Here is a 20,000-nt window from a genome sequence, read left to right on the forward strand (position 1 = left end):
CTGATCAGAGCCTGAAGGTATGGAGGTGCCGTTCCCTTCACAGCTCCGTAGGCAATCACCATGGTCTTGTAGCGGATGCGAGCTTCAACTGGAAGCCAGTGGAGAGAGCGGAGGAGCGGGGTGACGTGAGAGAACTTGGGAAGGTTGAACACCAGACGGGCTGCGGCGTTCTGGATGAGTTGTAGGGGTTTAATGGCACAGGCAGGGAGCCCAGCCAACAGCGAGTTGCAGTAATCCAGACGGGAGATGACAAGTGCCTGGATTAGGACCTGCGCCGCTTCCTGTGTGAGGCAGGGTCGTACTCTGCGAATGTTGTAGAGCATGAACCTACAGGATCGGGTCACCGCCTTGATGTTAGTGGAGAACGACAGGGTGTTGTCCAGGATCACGCCAAGGTTCTTAGCACTCTGGGAGGAGGACACAAGGGAGTTGTCAACCGTGATGGCGAGATCATGGAACGGGCAGTCCTTCCCCGGGAGGAAGATTTAACATTTAACATGGTACCTCCAGGCATTTGGAAATTGCTCCTAAGGATGAACCGGACTTGTGGAGGTCTACAATTTTTTTTCTGTGGTCTTGGCTGATTTCTTTTGATTTTCCCATGATGTCAAGCAAAGAGGCACTGAGTTTGAAGGTAGGCCTTGAAATACATCCACAGGTACACCTCCAATTGACTCAAATGATGTCAGAAGCTTCTAAAGCCAAAGCATCATTTTCTTGAATTTTCCAAGCTGTTTAAAGGTACAGTCAAGTAAGTGTATGTAAACTTCTGACCCACTGGAATTGTGATACAGTGAATTATAAGTGAAATAATCTGTCTGTAAACAATTGTTGGAAAAATGACTTGTATCATGCACAAAGTAGATGTCCTAACCGACTTGCCAAAACTATAGTTTTTTAACAAGAAATTTGTCGAGTGTTTGAAAAATGAGTTTTAATGACTCCAACCTAAGTGTATTTAAACTTCCTGACTTCAACTGTAGTTCCTCAAATAGAAAAGCTGCCTGGAAAGTTCTGCCTTCATTTCTTAAACAGCACAGCTGCTCTTCCACTTCTTCCACCTATGAGATGAGCCCAAAAGGTGTAGGAGGAAGTTGCACGTGTACCAGTTTTCTATTCCTCCCATTGTGGCTAAAGGTAATATTTGTGGAAGGTAAGCTGATCCCAGATCTGTGCCATAGTGCAACTCAGAGCAGGTGATGGGTTCTAAAAGGTGAATGTTCTTACCCAGTCCCAAGCACGACACTCTAAGTCCTGATTTCCCCAGGTTCCTGAGGAAAGAAACATACAGTAGAGCTGTTAGTCAATGTTGTTAATGAATCAACTCAGATCAAGAGAGAAGGGCAACTGGGTGTGTGTTTTGTGTGTGTGTGTGATGGTCAAGATTAGTCAAAGTTCAATTATCACACTAAACCCCAGGAAACATAGGCAGGGAGAGAGATTGGGAAGAGAAGGTAAGGGAAAGGGGGATACCTAGTCAGTTGTACAACTGCATGCATTCAACTGAAATGTTTCTTCTGCATTTAACCCAACCCCTCTGAATCAGAGAGGTGCTACCATATGGTGGGCTGCCATAATAGGTTAATGGCCAAAACCTCTAACCACTAGGTTACCTGCCGCCCCTAGGGAGAGAGGGATTGAGAAGCAGAGGTAGGGAGGAAGGGAGGGAGGGAGAGATTGGGAAGCAGAGGGAGGGAGGGAGGGAGGGAGGGAGGGAGGGAGGGAGAGAGAGAGAGAGAGAGAGAGAGAGAGAGATTGGGAAGCAGAGGGAGGGAGGGAGGGAGGGAGAGAGGGAGAGAGAGAGAGAGAGAGAGAGAGAGAGAGAGAGAGAGAGAGAGAGAGAGAGAGAGAGAGAGAGAGAGAGATTGGGAAGCAGAGGTAGGGAGGGAGGGAGGGAGAGAGATTGGGAAACAGAGGTAGGGAGGGAGTGAGGGATGGATGGAGGGAGGAGGGAGAGAGAGATTGGGAAGCAGAGGTAGGAAGGGAGTGAGGGAGGGAGTGATTGGCAGTGATGTGGGACTGTATGTATTCCTGAGACCGACACATTACTAATTCTGACTGAGACAGACAGACAGACAGACAGAGTTAGATCTCAGTCACATTACATCCTGAGTGAGACAGACAGACAGAGTTAGACATAATGACGTCTCCTCTCACACAGTGCTGCCAAACGCCTGACACTTTATCCTTGACTACATGGTTATTTCATTCAAACAGATCCAGAGAAATGAAAATATGTGTCCGGAAACAAGTCAACAAGCTTAGGTTCACTTCAGATGAGTACACAGGACAGAGAGGTGGAGGGAGGTTGGGAGGTTTCATTGGGAGTAATAGTTAGAACATCTAATTGGCTCTGTAATGATCTCATTATGCGCACAGGTGTGATATGGGAACACGGCTGTTACCGTACACTGTTGGACCCAGTGTGTGTGTGTGTGTGTGTGTGTGTGTGTGTGTGTGTGTGTGTGTGTGTGTGTGTGTGTGTGTGTGTGTGTGTGTGTGTGTGTGTGTGTGTGTGTGTGTGTGTGTGTGTGTGTGTGTGTGTGTATGTGTGTGTGGGCCAAGTGACAGCTGGCTAATGGCGGCAGAATTGATTAGACCATTAACAGCAAGAACCAGAAAAACAGAGAGTGTTGTCTGTCTGTCTGTCTGTCCGTCTGTCCGTCTGTCCGTCCGTCCGTCCGTCCGTCCAACAGGAAGTGATGTCCTCTAATCAGTGTGTGTCTCTCCTCTGGTTTTGTGTCATGTTGTGTAACGGCCGACAGGATGACACTGAGTGTTCCTGACGTTCTGTGACATTGCCCATCAGATGGAAATCTCACTGCTTTATACCCACTCCAACCAGGCAGAGACCTGTAGAACCCGCCTGTGACCAATAACAGAGCAGTAGAAGCCTGCCATGACCAATCACTGACTGGTGGAGTCAATCAGGTCTCAGTTCTGGTCTCAGACCTGTCATGTCAACTTCCTGACAAGCCGTATCCACTGGGCTGACAGGTGAATGACACATGACTAAATAGAAAAGAACAAGCATTTTTTAAATATTTTTATTTTACCTTCATTTAAAACTAGGCGAGCCAGTTATTAAGAACAGATTCTTATTTTCAATGACGGCCTAGGAACAGTGGGTTAACTGTCTTGTTCAGGGACAGAACAACATATTTTTTACCTTGTCAGCTCGGGGATTCCAGACAAACACTACAACTCATCAGACACTCATTATTTAGTAGCACAGTTTGACCTGGACACTGCTTTACAATGTGTTAGGTCTTGACCTTCTGCAGCAGTCTAGAACTGTTTGACCTGGACACTGCTTTACAATGTGTTAGGTCTTCACCTTCTGCAGCACTCTAGAACTGTTTGACCTGGACACTGCTTTACAATGTGTTAGGTCTTCACCTTCTGCAGAAGTCTAAAACTGTTTGACCTGGACACTGCTTTACAATGTGTTAGGTCTTCACCTTCTGCAGCAGTCTAGAACTGTTGACCTGGAGTGGTGTCTGTGTAACTGGGTTGGTGTGTAGAGACAGTTGTCAGAGTGGTGTCTGTGTAACTGGGTTGGTGTGTAGAGACAGTTGTCAGAGTGGTGTCTGTGTAACTGGGTTGGTGTGTAGAGACAGTTGTCAGAGTGGTGTCTGTGTAACTGGGTTGGTGTGTAGAGACAGTTGTCAGAGTGGTGTCTGTGTAACTGGGTTGGAGTGTAGAGACAGTTGTCAGAGTGGTGTCTGTGTAACTGGGTTGGTGTGTAGAGACAGTTGTCAGAGTGGTGTCTGTGTAACTGGGTTGGAGTGTAGAGACAGTTGTCAGAGTGGTGTCTGTGTAACTGGGTTGGAGTGTAGAGACAGTTGTCAGAGTGGTGTCTGTGTAACTGGGTTGGAGTGTAGAGACAGTTGTCAGAGTGGTGTCTGTGTAACTGGGTTGGAGTGTAGAGACAGTTGTCAGAGTGGTGTCTGTGTAACTGGGTTCGTGTATAGAGATAGAAATACAGATGTGCTATCTTAATTTGATCACTGTTTTGTTGCGCAGCAGGAAATGCAACTTGTGGTGTAGTCGAGGTTTAAAAATGCTTCTAAACTTTGTCATTTCCACTTTAAAATATCATGCTTGATTTGCCCCAAAGACAAATGTACGTCTAGTAATTATAATGCACATCATAATTCACTTTTCCTAGTGCTGCAGGATTTCCTGCTGTGAGAAAGTGGTCAAACTAAGATAGTACATCTGTAAGGCAGCAACCTACATTATCTATATTAGAGCTAATCCTAGAGTAGGTTTCAGCTAATTACTCCTCTAATGAGAGACACAGACAGAGAGACAGACAGTTCCACCCTTCATTTCATTTAAAGTACTCCAAAGTTTTTTTTTCCCATCATTCTTTATATCATTGATCTTGGCTTCATAATACCGTTTCTTCTTCTTTTTGTTGAGTTTAGTCACATAATTTCTCAATTTGCAGTAAGTCAGCCAGTTAGATGTGCAGCCAGACACATTTGCCAGTCCTTTTGCCCCATCTCTTTCAACCATACAGTTTTTCAATCCATGGGGCCTTAACAGTTCTAACAGTCAGTTTCTTAACAGGTTCGTGTTTATCAATAAATCAGAAGAAGCAATTTCAGAAATGCATCCTTATTAATCACATCAGACCAACAATTATTTTTAAGATTATCCACATAAGAGTCACAGCAAAATCTTTTGTATGATCTCTTATAGATTATTATAGGCCTAGCTTTTGGAACTTTGGATTTCCTGGATATAGCCACTATATTGTGATCACTGCATTCAGTGGGTACGGATACAGCTTTAGAACAAAGTTCTACAGTATTTGTAAAACAGTGATCGATACATGTGGATGATCTTGTTCCTGTAGTGTTTGTAAACATCCTGGTAGGTTGATTAATAACCTGAACCAGATTACAGGCACTGGTTACAGTAAGAAGCTTCCTCTTGAGCGGACAGCTTGATGAAAACCAGTCAATATTCAGGTCCCCAAGAAAGTAGACCTCTCTGTTTACATCACATACACTATCAAGCATTTCACACATATTATTTAGATACTGACTATTAGCACTTGGTGGCCTATAGCAACACCCCAAAAGAAAAGGCTTTAGATGTGCCAAGTGAACCTGCAACCACAACACTTCAATAACACTTGACATAAGATCTTCTCTAAGCATTACAGGGATATGGCTCTGAATATATACAGCAACACCTCCCCCATAAGCATTTATATCTCTTCTATAGATGTTATATCTTTGTATTGTTACTGCTGTATCATCAAATGAATTATCTAAGTGAGTCTCAGAAATGGCTAATATATGAATGTCATCTGATGTTAGCAAGTTATTGATTTCCTGAATCTTATTTGTAAGGGTACATATATTAATATAGGCTATTTTCAGCCGTTTGCTGGGTAGCTTATCTGAGATAGACAAAGTACTGAAAGAGCAAAGAAAGCAGTCCATTAATCAATTGGTGTGTGTCTGTGCTGCGGGGTTGAAGCTACGAACCCATAGGCTTGGCTCTCTCATCTCTTCCAGGCTTCTGTGAGGGAGGGTAGACAATGAGCCTGTCAAAGCAGATGTAAGCAATGTCTTCATGTGCTCTGGCAGCTTTCATGGCTGGGAAAAGTTATTTCCTATTCTGGCGCACAGCTTCAGGATATTCCTCGTTGAGGAAGACATACGTTCCTCTCAAGTTCATGGCTCTTTCCAGAACAGCTACCTTGTCCTTGAACCTCAGGAACTTCACCACTATCGGCCTGGGCCTATCACCGCTCAGGTCTCATGTGGAGATTCTGCAATTCTGTCAACAAACATGTTGTTCCGCTTTGATTGTCCCTTGAGTCTGATTTATCCGCCATTGTTATAATGGATTCACTCACAGAACCGATGACTTCACTCTCTCAATGATTCACTCTCTCAATGACTTACAGATTGCTGTCATCTTGCCGTTCTCTTGTTTCAACTCATCGAGCTGACCTTGGGAGAACTGCAAACTGTTCTTCAGGTCCTGGACCTCTCTGGTTAGGTTGTCCATTGTTTTATTAGTTGAATCCACCAGTATTTGGACAAAACACTTGAAGCTTTTTTATTGTTAATAATGTAACAACTGCTTGTAGAGCTATTTTTGTTTGTTTAAAATATCCTTCATGTGATAGAGAGACACCACTGTCCCCAACGGTACTTCCCCAGCTTTGGTCTTTGTCATGGTAGCTAGCAATGTAGGTTATGCTGTTACTCCTCGCAGTTCCAGACAGGGCAGGTCATCAGGAAGATTCCAGACAGGGCAGGTCATCAGGAAGATTCCAGACAGGGCAGGTCATCAGGAAGATTCCAGACAGGGCAGGTCATCAGGAAGATTCCAGACAGGGCAGGTCATCAGGAAGATTCCAGACAGGGCAGGTCATCAGGAAGATTCCAGACAGGGCAGGTCATCAGGAAGATTCCAGACAGGGCAGGTTATCAGGAAGATTCCAGACAGGGCAGGTCATCAGGAAGATTCCAGACAGGGCAGGTCATCAGGAAGATTCCAGACAGGGCAGGTCATCAGGAAGATTCCAGACAGGGCAGGTCATCAGGAAGATTCCAGACAGGGCAGGTCATCAGGAAGATTCCAGACAGGGCAGGTCATCAGGAAGATTCCAGACAGGGCAGGTCATCAGGAAGATTCCAGACAGGGCAGGTCATCAGGAAGATTCCAGACAGGGCAGGTCATCAGGAAGATTCCAGACAGGGCAGGTCATCAGGAAGATTCCAGACAGGGCAGGTCATCAGGAAGATTCCAGACAGGGCAGGTCATCAGGAAGATTGAAAACAACAAACAGCAGGGATCTAGACAGCCACAAACCCGGGAAATCTGCGATGGGAGCCACAATGGCTAACTGTGACACGGGCTGCTTTCAAGCCCTCAAGAAAACCCCGCTAGCTTGATAGGCAGCTAGCTAGCATCTAGGCTATCTGCTACGCGAAATAGATCCTAAGACCCATCCTTGGTCGGCAGGATCACTGGACAGAGACAAGCAGTCCCAGCAACTGATGCCAACTGCGTCGCGAGATCCAAACTAAGAAGTTAGCTAGCTACTAAGAGCTTTCTAATACACTTTCAAAACAACAAACTTTTCAAAACAACAAAACTGAGAGCTTCCTCATTCTGAATAGTAGCTCATATCCAGGATAAGGTCTTATTCAGGATAAGCTATTAACCTGAGCACAGTATTCCGGATAGTAGCTCATATCCCGCTCATGAGTATCCCTGTATCTATGAATAAACAAAATATTCCTAATTGAAGTTCATATGGGTTAAATGGAATAGCAACTGAAATCTGGACACTGACTATAGGTCTATAACCTCTCACATATAGTGTAATATAATATTAACTCCTGTAGAATTATGCATTTCTTGCGGTGAAATGAAACAACAAATGTAAAATTTGACACTCATACTGTGGAGGAGGGGGTGTAGGTGTGTGAGATAGAGAACAGATTTATATTGACACATTCCTCTGCTCTCTCATTTCAGATGGATCACAACTCTCAACACCTACCACTGTTTGCCATGGCAAGAAACAAAGAATATTATATGAAATATAGAATATAGAATATAGAATATGGAATATGGAATATAGAATATGGAATATAGAATATGGATATGGAATATACAATATTGAATATGAAATAAAGAATATGGAATTTATAATATGGCATATAGAATATAGAATATGGAATATGAAATAAAGAATATGGAACGTATAATATGGAGTATAGAATATGGAATATGGAATATAGAATATGGATATGGAATATAGATGATAGAATATGGATATGGAATAAGAAATAAAGAATATGGAATTTATAATATGGAATATAGAATATGGAATATGGATATGGAATATGGAATATAGAATATGGATATGGAATATAGAATATGGAATATAGAATATGGAATATAGAATATAGAATATGGATATGGAATATGGAAAATAGAATATGGAATATAGAATATTGATATGGAATATAGAATATGGAATATAGAATATGGATATGGTATGTAGAATGTGGAATATAGAAAATGGAATATAGAATATAGAATATGGATATGGAATATAGAATATGGAATATGGAATGTAGAATATGGAATATGAAATAAAGAATATGGAATTTAGAATATGGAATATTGGTTTATATACATCACATGGAGCAGCCACAACTGTCAGTAAGAGTGTCCATGATTGAGTCTTTGAATGAAGAGATTGAGATAGAACTGTCCAGTTTCAGTGTTTGTTGCAGCTCATTCCAGTCGCTTGCTGCAGCAAACTGAAAAGACAAGCGACCCAGGGATGTGTGTGCTTAGGGGACCTTTAACAGAATGTGATTGGCAGAATGGGTGTTGTATGTGGAGGATGAGGGCTGCAGTAGGTATCTCAGATAGGGGGGAGTGAGGCCTAAGAGGGTTTTATAAATAAGCATCAACCAGTGGGTCTTGCGACAGGTATACAGAGATGACCAGTTTACAGAGGAGTATAGAGTGCAGTGATGTGTCCTATAAGGAGCATTGGTGGCAAATCTGATGGCCGAATGGTAAAGAACATCTAGCCACTCGAGAGCACTCTTACCTGCCGATCTATAAATTACATCTCTCTAGTCTAGCATGGGTAGGATGGTCATCTGAATCAGGGTTAGTTTGGCAGCTGGGGTGAAAGAGGAGTGATTATGATAGAGGAAACCGAGTCTAGATTTAACTTTAGCCTGCAGCTTTGTTATGTGCTGAGAGAAGGACAGTGTACCATCTAGCCATACTCCAAAGTACTTGTATGAGGTGACTACCTCAAGCTTTAAACCTTCAGAGGTAGTAATCACACCTGTGGGGAGAGGGGCATTCTTCTTAACAAACCACATGACCTTTGTTTTGGTGGTGTTCAGAACAAGGTTAAGGGCAGAGAACGCTAACACAACATTCGGGGAGGGGTCAGACTGTATCATCTGCATATAAATGGATGAGAGAGCTTCCTACTGCCTGATCTATGTTGTTGATGTAAATTGAGAAGATCGTGGGTCCTAGGATAGAGCCATGGGGTATACCATTGGTGACAGGCATTGTCTGAGACAGCAGATGTTCAGACTTCATACACTGCACTCTTTGAGAGAGGTAGTTAGCAAACCAGGTCAAAGACCCCTCCGAGACATCAATACTCCTTAGCCGGCCCACAAGAATGGAATGGTCTACTGTATCAAAAGCTTTGGCCAGGTCAATAAAAATAGCAGCACAACATTACTTAGAATCAATGGCGACATCATTGAGGACCTTTAAGGTTGCAGTGACACATCCATAACCTGAGCAGAAACCAGATTGCATTCCAGAGAGAATACTATAGACATCAAGAAAGCCAGTCAGTTGATTATTGACAAGTTTTTCAAACACTTTTGATAAACAGAGCAAAATAGAAATAGGACGATAACAGTTAGGATCAGCTTGATCTCCCCCTTAAAATATCAAAACAAGCTCTGAACCAATGACATTAATTTGGAGACAGGTTGAAAAGCATTAAACATTTATGCCAATTTAGCTAGTTAGTGTCACGGCTGTCGAAAGGAGTAGACCAAAGTGCAGCGTGTGTGTAGTTCCACATTTGATTTAATCTGTGAAACTTTACAATACATAAACAAACTGAATTGACAAAACAACAAACCATGACGCAGAGGAGAAACAAATACAAATAACAAATTCTACTAAAAAATAATCACCCACAAAACCCAGGAAGAAAAACCCCTACTTATGTATGATCTCCAATTAGAGACAACGAGGACCAGCTGCCTCCAACTGGAGATCATCCCAAACAAACCAACATAGAAATACAAAAACTAGAACCTAAGAACATAGAAATAGAAAACTTAGAAAAATACAAAACACCCCCTGTCCCACCCTGACCTACTATACCATAGAAAATAACATCGTACTATGGTCAGGACGTGACAGTTAGCTTGCAATTGATAGCTAATTTGTCCTATTTAGCTAGCTTGCTGTTGCTAGCTAATTTGTCCTGGGATACAAACATTGAGTTGTTATTTTACCTGAAATGCACAAGGTCATCTACTCCGACAATTAATCCACACATAAAACAGTCAACCGAGTCGTTTCTAGTCATCTCTCCTCCTTCCAGGCTTTTTCGTCTTTGAACTTATATGGTGATTGGCATCTAAACTTTCATAGTATTACTACACCGACCGGCAACACAGTTCATCTTTCAATCACCCACGTGGGTATAACCAATGAAATAGAAAGTACTTCTATTTTAGCCTTTGGCAACGCAGATGCTCGTTGACGCGCGCGAGCAGTGTGGGTGCAATAATTGAATAACATAGATTTCAACATTTATTTTGCAATGCTCGCACAAGCGATGCGAGCGGTGTGGTCAGCCTGTTAAAGAAGAAAGAGTCTAAACCAATTTTTTTTCTTTCAGCCTTTGAATGAATACAACGTTGCCCGGTTGGAATATTATCGCTATTTTACGAGAAAAATAGCATAAAAATGTATTTTTAACAGCGTTTGACATGCTTCTAAGTACGGTAATGGAATTTCTAGAATTTTTGGGTCACGAAATGCGCTCACGCGTCACCCTTCGGATAGTGACCTGAACGCACGAACAACGGAGCTATTTGAATATAACTATGGATTATTTGGAACCAAAACAACATTTTCTGTTGAAGTAGAAGTCCTGGGAGTGCATTCTGACGAAGAACAGCAAAGGTAATCCAATTTTTCTAATAGTAATTCTGAGTTTAGTGAGTCCCAAACTTGGTGGGTGTCAAAATAGCTAGCCGTGATGGCCTGGCTATGTACTCAGAATATTGCAAAATGTGCTTTCGCCGAAAAGCTATTTTAAAATCTGACATAGCGATTGCATAAAGGAGTTCTGTATCTATAATTCTTCAAATAATTGTTATGTATTTTGTGAACATTTATCATGAGTCATTTAGTAAATTCACCGGAAGTTGTGGGTGGGTATGCTAGTTCTGAACATCACATGCTAATGTAAAAAGCTGGTTTTTGATATAAATATGAACTTGATTGAACAAAACATGCATGTATTGTATAACATAATGTCCAAGGATTGTCATCTGATGAAGATCATCAAAGGTTAGTGCTGCATTTAGCTGTGGTTTTGGTTTTTGTGACATATATGCTTGCTTTGAAAATGGCTGTGTGATTATTTTTGGCAGGGTACTCTCCTGACATAATCTAATGTTTTGCTTTCGCTGTAAAGCCTATTTGAAATCGGACAATGTGGTTAGATTAACGAGAGTCTTGTCTTTAAAATGGTGTAAAATAGTTATATGTTTGAGAAATTGAAGTTATAGCATTTTTGAGGTATTTGTATTTCGCGCCACGCGATTCCACTGGCTGTTGACTAGGGTGGTACTCAAGCAAGCTGAGCCATGTGCTTCTTGTCAGTAACAAACACATCATCAACTTTAAGGGAGATGGGCAGCTGTGAGGAGGAGGGTTTATTCTCCAGGTCTTTAACCATTTTCCAGAACTTCTTGGGGTTAGACCCAAAGAGAGAGAACTGCTCCTTAAAGTAACTAACTTTGGCCTTCCCGATAGCTTGAGTGCACTTATTTCTCATTTTCCTGAACGATAGCCAGTCAGCCTGAGTATGCGTGTGCCGAGCCTTTCGCCAAATGTAATTCTTGAGGTGGAGTAACTCTGCAAGATCACGGTCGAACCAGGGGCTGAACCTGTTTCTAATTCTCATGTTTTTATGGGGTCGTAATATGGAATATAGAATGTAGAATATAAAATATAATATGGAATATAGAATATGGAATATAAACTAGATAATATAGAATATGAAATATAGAATATAGAATATGTAATATAGAATACGGAATATGGAATATGGAATATAGAATATGGAATATAGAATATATCATATGGAATGTGGAATATAGAATATGGAATATACAATACGGAATATGGAATATACGATATGGAATATACAATATGGAATATACAATATGGAATATACAATATATCATATGGAATATGGAATATATCATATGGAATATATCATATGGAATATGGAATATAGATTATATGTAAACAACCTGCAATTACAGCTGTTCTCTGAGACACATAATGACAAAAACATACCATCTCTGTCTATATTTCTCTCTGTTCTCTCTATTCTCTCTCTCTCTCTCTCTCTCATAAACACACACATCCTTAGACACACACTGAATGTGTGACCCCATTTCTCAGCTACAGTACAGTCTGTGTGTGGACACTTCTGTAAATGTGTAATTTCAGCAGCAATGAAACAGGAACAGTGACTCCCCCTTCTGTTAGACTGCTTCATAAAACTCCCTCTTTACTGTAACTATGTTTAATACCCAAGGCGATATCCATCTTCCTGTTTTAACGGCGGCTCAGGCCCAGACACTGAATCAATTGTCCTCCCATTGTGAATAGGGTATTTTAATAGAACCCCGATCTTTCCACCTCCATGTTCTCTATGGGATAATTAGGCACTAGGCTGAACAACGTTAGTGATCGACTTAAACAGTGTGATGGATGACCATGGTGTCTGGCAGGGAGACAATACCTCTCCCGCAGATATCTTAGGCTCTTGGCAGCAAATGCTCTCTAGAAATGGTGGTTCTGTATATTTCTGCTTTGTAATTACAGTCGTTTACTTATAAAAATCTATGTAGCTCTACTCTCTACGGAACAATTTATAGCTCTTTACGGTCTGTTGGAACAACAGTTATAGCTCTTTACTGTCTATGAAACAACAGTTATAACTCTTTACTGTCTATGGAACAACAGTTATAGCTCTTTACTGTCTATGAAACAACAGTTATAACTCTTTACTGTCTATGGAACAACAGTTATAGCCCTTTACTGTCTATGAAACAACAGTTATAGCTCTTTACTGTCTATGGAACAACAGGTATAGCTCTTTACTGTCTATGGAACAATAGTTATAGCTCTTTACTGTCTATGGAACAACAGTTATAACTCTTTACTGTCTATGGAACAACAGTTATAGCTCTTTACTGTCTATGGAACAATAGTTATAGCCCTTTACTGTCTATGGAACAATAGTTATAGCTCTTTACTGTCTATGGAACAACAGTTATAGCTCTTTACTGTCTATGGAACAATAGTTATAGCTCTTTACTGTCTATGGAACAACAGTTATAGCTCTTTACTGTCTATGGAACAATAGTTATAGCTCTTTACTGTCTATGGAACAACAGTTATAACTCTTTACTGTCTATCAAACAATAGTTATAGGAACAATAGTTATAGCTCTTTACTGTCTATGGAACAACAGTTATAGCTCTTTACTGTCTATGGAACAATAGTTATAGCTCTTTACTGTCTATGGAACAACAGTTATAGCTCTTTACTGTCTATGAAACAATAGTTATAGCTCTTTACTGTCTATGGAACAACAGTTATAGCTCTTTACTGTCTATGAAACAATAGTTATAGCTCTTTACTGTCTATGGAACAACAGTTATAACTCTTTACTGTCTATGGAACAACAGTTATAACTCTTTACTGTCTATGGAACAACAGTTATAACGCTTTACTGTCTATGGAACAACAGTTATAACTCTTTACTGTCTATGGAACAACAGTTATAGCCCTTTACTGTCTATGGAACAACAGTTATAACTCTTTACTCTCTATGGAACAACAGTTATAACTCTTTACTGTCTATGGAACAACAGTTATAGCTCTTTACTCTCTATGGAACAACAGCTCCATAGATTTCTGAAAGTCCATCTGGACCTGGTGGGGTAAGAGCCAAAACAAACAAACAAACATATACTCGGAATCGTCTCTGAGCCTTCAGCTGTACACAGATAACCCATTCCATTACATTCTCACAGTGTTACACAGACAACCCATTCCATTACATTCTCACAGTGTTACACAGACAACCCATTCCATTCCATTCTCACAGTGTTACACAGATAACCCATTCCATTACATTCTCACAGTGTTACACAGATAACCCATTCCATTCCATTCTCACAGTGTTACACAGATAACCCATTACATTCTCAGCTGTACACAGATAACCCATTACATTACATTCTCACAGTGTTACACAGACAACCCATTACATTCTCAGCTGTACACAGATAACCCATTACATTCCATTCTCACAGTGTTACACAGACAACCCATTACATTCTCAGCTGTACACAGATAACCCATTACATTACATTCTCACAGTGTTACACAGATAACCCATTACATTACATTCTCACAGTGTTACACAGATAACCCATTACATTTTCGCGGTGTTACACAGATAACCCATTACATTCTCAGCTGTACACAGATAACCCATTCCATTCTCACAGTGTTACACAGACAACCCATTACATTACATTCTCACAGTGTTACACAGACAACCCATTACATTACATTCTCACAGTGTTATTTAAGGTTGTGCAAATTGTATGACCAAATGTCCACATATAATCAGGTTGACCAGGGTTATCATGTCTCTTCTCTGATGCGGGCCAGGCGATCCTCCTCGCTCACCCATCCAGTTGGACAGGATCAGACACAACCCTAGTTAGGCAGGAGGAGCCACAGACACAACCCCAGTTAGACAGGAGGAGCCACAGACACAACCCCAGTTAGACACAATGAGCCACAGACACAACCCCAGTTAGACAGGAGGAGCCACAGACACAACCCCAGTTAGACACAATGAGCCACAGACACAACCCCAGTTAGACAGGAGGAGCCACAGGCACAACCCCCAGTTAGACAGAATGAGCCACAGGCACAACCCCAGTTAGACAGGAGGAGCCACAGGCACAGTCCCACTAGTACCCTGACAGCGCCTCAACTCCTCCACTGTATCAGAAGGCAGATAAGGAAGAAGACAGTCTTAAAGTACCTGTCACGCTTCTTGTTTTGTTTGCCTGTTTACCTATTTGTTCTTGGTGAGTGTCACTCCAGAGGAGGAGTGACAGTCTGAGTCGCTCATCGTTCACTACCACTATAACAACAGAGAAGGCATCTGGGCCTCGTTTCCCAGTTGAGATGAAACGTAAGCATTACGATCATCCTACGAGACGCATCGTTATTTACGAGCCAACTTTTTAAGAATGTTTCCCAAACCGTAGAGAGAAGGTTCTGTAAGTGCGTCGTTAGGTCATGTGCTGATACTGATGGGATCGACAGAAAAACAACGCAGGTCTGAGATCAGCTCTCTCCATTCAAATCGTACCTTAGCGTTAGAATTATTCCACGATAGTGACGAAGGATCAGCTATTAGAGAGACATTCCCGACTATGGCTGCAACTATTGCGGTGTCTTATTCATGCTTACCTTACAATAATGCACAAAATCAAGATTTGGCACGTCATTGTACAGATGTTGTTACACATTATGAAATATATTAAGGCAAACTTTACAAAACAAAAGCCAATAATTAGAAACATTTAATTCACTTTAAATGAACATAAAATGTATTTCAGTGTGATTGAAATAAGATATAGACCAAATGTAGCAAAGACATTGGTAACGCTGTATTTGTGGTCAACTTGGTTCTGAAGTTATCAGCAGTCACAGTCAGACAGATAAACCTCTTGATTCTGCGTTTAGCAGAGACCCTCTGTGTATAAAGTGAAACTCAAAGGCAAACAAATCCATCTAACATCTGGCTCTGGTCTGAGACAGTCACTAAATAACGAGCGTTTTCAAGTACAACTTTAATAACAATTGTTTTGGGAAACATCTCGGCTACTGAAGATACATGGTAAGATGGTTCTAATGATGATCTCAACGCTACGAATGCTCTGGGAAACGAGGCGCTGTTCACTGGACAGAAATGCAGGGTGTGTACAGGCACTAGATTGTTTATCTCTGTAGTGGATATCTATGTGTTAGTCGATTTTGAATGGAACTCTGTCTGTTCAGCCTCTGGTGGTGCTCCCCAGAGGAGGAAACAGCTTGATCACAAAACACTAACAGCACAGAACAAACTGGGGTGAGCAATTTACACACTTTCTACACACTGAAATAAACAAACACACTGAAACACACACACACACTGAAACACATACACAGAAACACACACACTGAAACACACACACACATACACACACACACACACACACACACTGAAACACACACACACTGAAACACACACACACACACACACACACACACACACACACACACACACACACACACACACACACACACACTCTCTCTCACAGAAATGCACACACCCAGAAACACACCCAGAAACATACACACACACACACTCAGCTTGAACATGAAAGGACGTAAGGATGTAAGGAGATGCTAGCAGGGATGGGGATTGAGTGTGGGACTGGAGGCTGAGTGTGGGACTGGGGACTGGGGACTGAGTGTGGGACTGGAGACTGAGTGTGGGACTGGGGACTGAGTGTGGGACTGGGGACTGAGTGTGGGACTGGGGACTGAGTGTGGGACTGAGGGCTGAGTGTGGGACTGGAGTCTGGGGACTGAGTGTGGGACTGGGGGCTGGAGGCTGAGTGTGGGACTGGGGGCTGAGTGTGGGACTGGGGGCTGAGTGTGGGACTGGAGTCTGGGGACTGAGTGTGGGACTGGAGACTGAGTGTGGGACTGGAGGTTGAGTGTGGGACTGGAGGTTGAGTGTGGGACTGGGGGCTGAGTGTGGGACTGGAGGCTGAGTGTGGGACTGGGGACTGGGGACTGAGTGTGGGACTGGGGACTGGGGACTGAGTGTGGGACTGGAGACTGAGTGTGGGACTGGGAACTGAGTGTGGGACTGGGGGCTGAGTGTGGGACTGGAGGCTGAGTGTGGGACTGGGGGCTGAGTGTGGGACTGGAGGATGAGTGTGGGACTGGGGACTGGGGACTGAGTGTGGGACTGGGGACTGGGGACTGAGTGTGGGACTGGGGACTGGGGACTGAGTGTGGGACTGGGGACTGGAGACTGAGTGTGGGATTGGAGACTGGGGACTGAGTGTGGGACTGGAGACTGGGGACTGAGTGTGGGACTGGGGGACTGAGTGTGGGACTGGGGACTGGGGACTGAGTGTGGGACTGGAGACTGAGTGTGGGACTGGAGACTGGGGACTGAGTGTGGGACTGGGGACAGGGGACTGAGTGTGGGACTGGGGACTGGGGACTGAGTGTGGGACTGGGGACTGAGTGTGGGACTGGGGACTGGGGACTGAGTGTGGGACTGGGGACTGGGGACTGAGTGTGGGACTGGGGACTGAGTGTGGGACTGGGGACTGAGTGTGGGACTGGGGACTGGAGACTGAGTGTGGGACTGGGGACTGGGGACTGAGTGTGGGACTGGAGGCTGAGTGTGGGACTGGGGACTGAGTGTGGGACTGGGGACTGAGTGTGGGACTGGGGACTGAGTGTGGGACTGGAGACTGAGTGTGGGACGTGAGACTGAGTGTGGGACTGGGGACTGAGTGTGGGACTGGGGACTGAGTGTGGGACTGGAGACTGAGTGTGGGACTGGAGACTGAGTGTGGGACGTGAGACTGAGTGTGGGACTGGAGGCTGAGTGTGGGACTGGGGACTGAGTGTGGGACTGGAGACTGAGTGTGGGACTGGGGACTGAGTGTGGGACTGGGGACTGAGTGTGGGACTGGGGACTGAGTGTGGGACTGGAGACTGAGTGTGGGACTGGAGACTGAGTGTGGGACTGGGGACTGAGTGTGGGACTGGGGACTGAGTGTGGGACTGGGGACTGAGTGTGGGACTGGAGACTGAGTGTGGGACGTGAGACTGAGTGTGGTACTGGGGACTGAGTGTGGGACTGGAGACTGAGTGTGGGACTGGAGACTGAGTGTGGGACTGGGGACTGAGTGTGGGACTGGAGACTGAGTGTGGAACTGGGGACTGAGTGTGGGACTGGGGACTGAGTGTGGGACTGGGGACTGAGTGTGGGACTGGGGACTGAGTGTGGGACTGGAGACTGAGTGTGGGACGTGAGACTGAGTGTGGGACTGGGGACTGAGTGTGGGACTGGGGACTGAGTGTGGGACTGGAGACTGAGTGTGGGACTGGGGACTGAGTGTGGGACTGGGGACTGAGTGTGGGACTGGGGACTGAGTGTGGGACTGGAGACTGAGTGTGGGACGTGAGACTGAGTGTGGTACTGGGGACTGAGTGTGGGACTGGAGACTGAGTGTGGGACTGGAGACTGAGTGTGGGACTGGGGACTGAGTGTGGGACTGGAGACTGAGTGTGGAACTGGGGACTGAGTGTGGGACTGGAGACTGAGTGTGGGACTGGGGACTGAGTGTGGGACTGGGGAGTGAGTGTGGGACTGGGGACTGAGTGTGGGACTGGAGGCTGAGTGTGGGACTGGGGGCTGAGTGTGGGACTGGAGGATGAGTGAGGGACTGGGGACTGGGGACTGAGTGTGGGACTGGGGACTGGGGACTGAGTGTGGGACTGGGGACTGGGGACTGAGTGTGGGACTGGGGACTGGAGACTGAGTGTGGGATTGGAGACTGGGGACTGAGTGTGGGACTGGAGACTGGGGACTGAGTGTGGGACTGGGGACTGGGGACTGAGTGTGGGACTGGGGACTGGGGACTGAGTGTGGGACTGGAGACTGAGTGTGGGACTGGAGACTGGGGACTGAGTGTGGGACTGGGGACAGGGGACTGAGTGTGGGACTGGGGACTGGGGACTGAGTGTGGGACTGGGGACTGAGTGTGGGACTGGGGACTGGGGACTGAGTGTGGGACTGGGGACTGGGGACTGAGTGTGGGACTGGGGACTGAGTGTGGGACTGGGGACTGAGTGTGGGACTGGGGACTGGAGACTGAGTGTGGGACTGGGGACTGGGGACTGAGTGTGGGACTGGAGGCTGAGTGTGGGACTGGGGACTGAGTGTGGGACTGGGGACTGAGTGTGGGACTGGGGACTGAGTGTGGGACTGGAGACTGAGTGTGGGACGTGAGACTGAGTGTGGGACTGGGGACTGAGTGTGGGACTGGGGACTGAGTGTGGGACTGGAGACTGAGTGTGGGACTGGAGACTGAGTGTGGGACGTGAGACTGAGTGTGGGACTGGAGGCTGAGTGTGGGACTGGGGACTGAGTGTGGGACTGGAGACTGAGTGTGGGACTGGGGACTGAGTGTGGGACTGGAGACTGAGTGTGGGACTGGGGACTGAGTGTGGGACTGGAGACTGAGTGTGGGACTGGAGACTGAGTGTGGGACTGGGGACTGAGTGTGGGACTGGGGACTGAGTGTGGGACTGGAGACTGAGTGTGGGACGTGAGACTGAGTGTGGTACTGGGGACTGAGTGTGGGACTGGAGACTGAGTGTGGGACTGGAGACTGAGTGTGGGACTGGGGACTGAGTGTGGGACTGGAGACTGAGTGTGGAACTGGGGACTGAGTGTGGGACTGGGGACTGAGTGTGGGACTGGGGACTGAGTGTGGGACTGGGGACTGAGTGTGGGACTGGAGACTGAGTGTGGGACGTGAGACTGAGTGTGGGACTGGGGACTGAGTGTGGGACTGGGGACTGAGTGTGGGACTGGAGACTGAGTGTGGGACTGGGGACTGAGTGTGGGACTGGGGACTGAGTGTGGGACTGGGGACTGAGTGTGGGACTGGGGACTGAGTGTGGGACTGGAGACTGAGTGTGGGACGTGAGACTGAGTGTGGTACTGGGGACTGAGTGTGGGACTGGAGACTGAGTGTGGGACTGGAGACTGAGTGTGGGACTGGGGACTGAGTGTGGGACTGGAGACTGAGTGTGGAACTGGGGACTGAGTGTGGGACTGGAGACTGAGTGTGGGACTGGGGACTGAGTGTGGGACTGGGGACTGAGTGTGGGACTGGGGACTGAGTGTGGGACTGGAGACTGAGTGTGGGACGTGAGAATGAGTGTGGGACTGGAGACTGAGTGTGGGACTGGGGACTGAGTGTGGGACTGGAGACTGAGTGTGGGACGTGAGACTGAGTGTGGGA

The 20,000-nt window shown here is 45.1% G+C and overlaps 1 protein-coding gene across 1 annotated transcript in view; it reads right to left on the reverse strand.

The window, feature by feature from the left end:
* The window catches only part of LOC106581449 (voltage-gated potassium channel subunit beta-1), a 176,366-nt gene that overhangs the window by 66,646 nt on the left and 89,720 nt on the right, over nt 1–20,000 (reverse strand). The window contains exon 2 of the mRNA XM_045704032.2: nt 1,228–1,271. Coding sequence (XP_045559988.1) covers nt 1,228–1,271 — 44 coding nt within the window. The remainder of the gene's footprint in view (nt 1–1,227; nt 1,272–20,000) is intronic.

The sequence above is a fragment of the Salmo salar genome, chromosome 20, assembly GCF_965601325.2.
Source record: "Salmo salar chromosome 20, fSalSal1, whole genome shotgun sequence".
In the NCBI taxonomy this organism is placed as follows: Eukaryota; Metazoa; Chordata; class Actinopteri; order Salmoniformes; family Salmonidae; genus Salmo; species Salmo salar.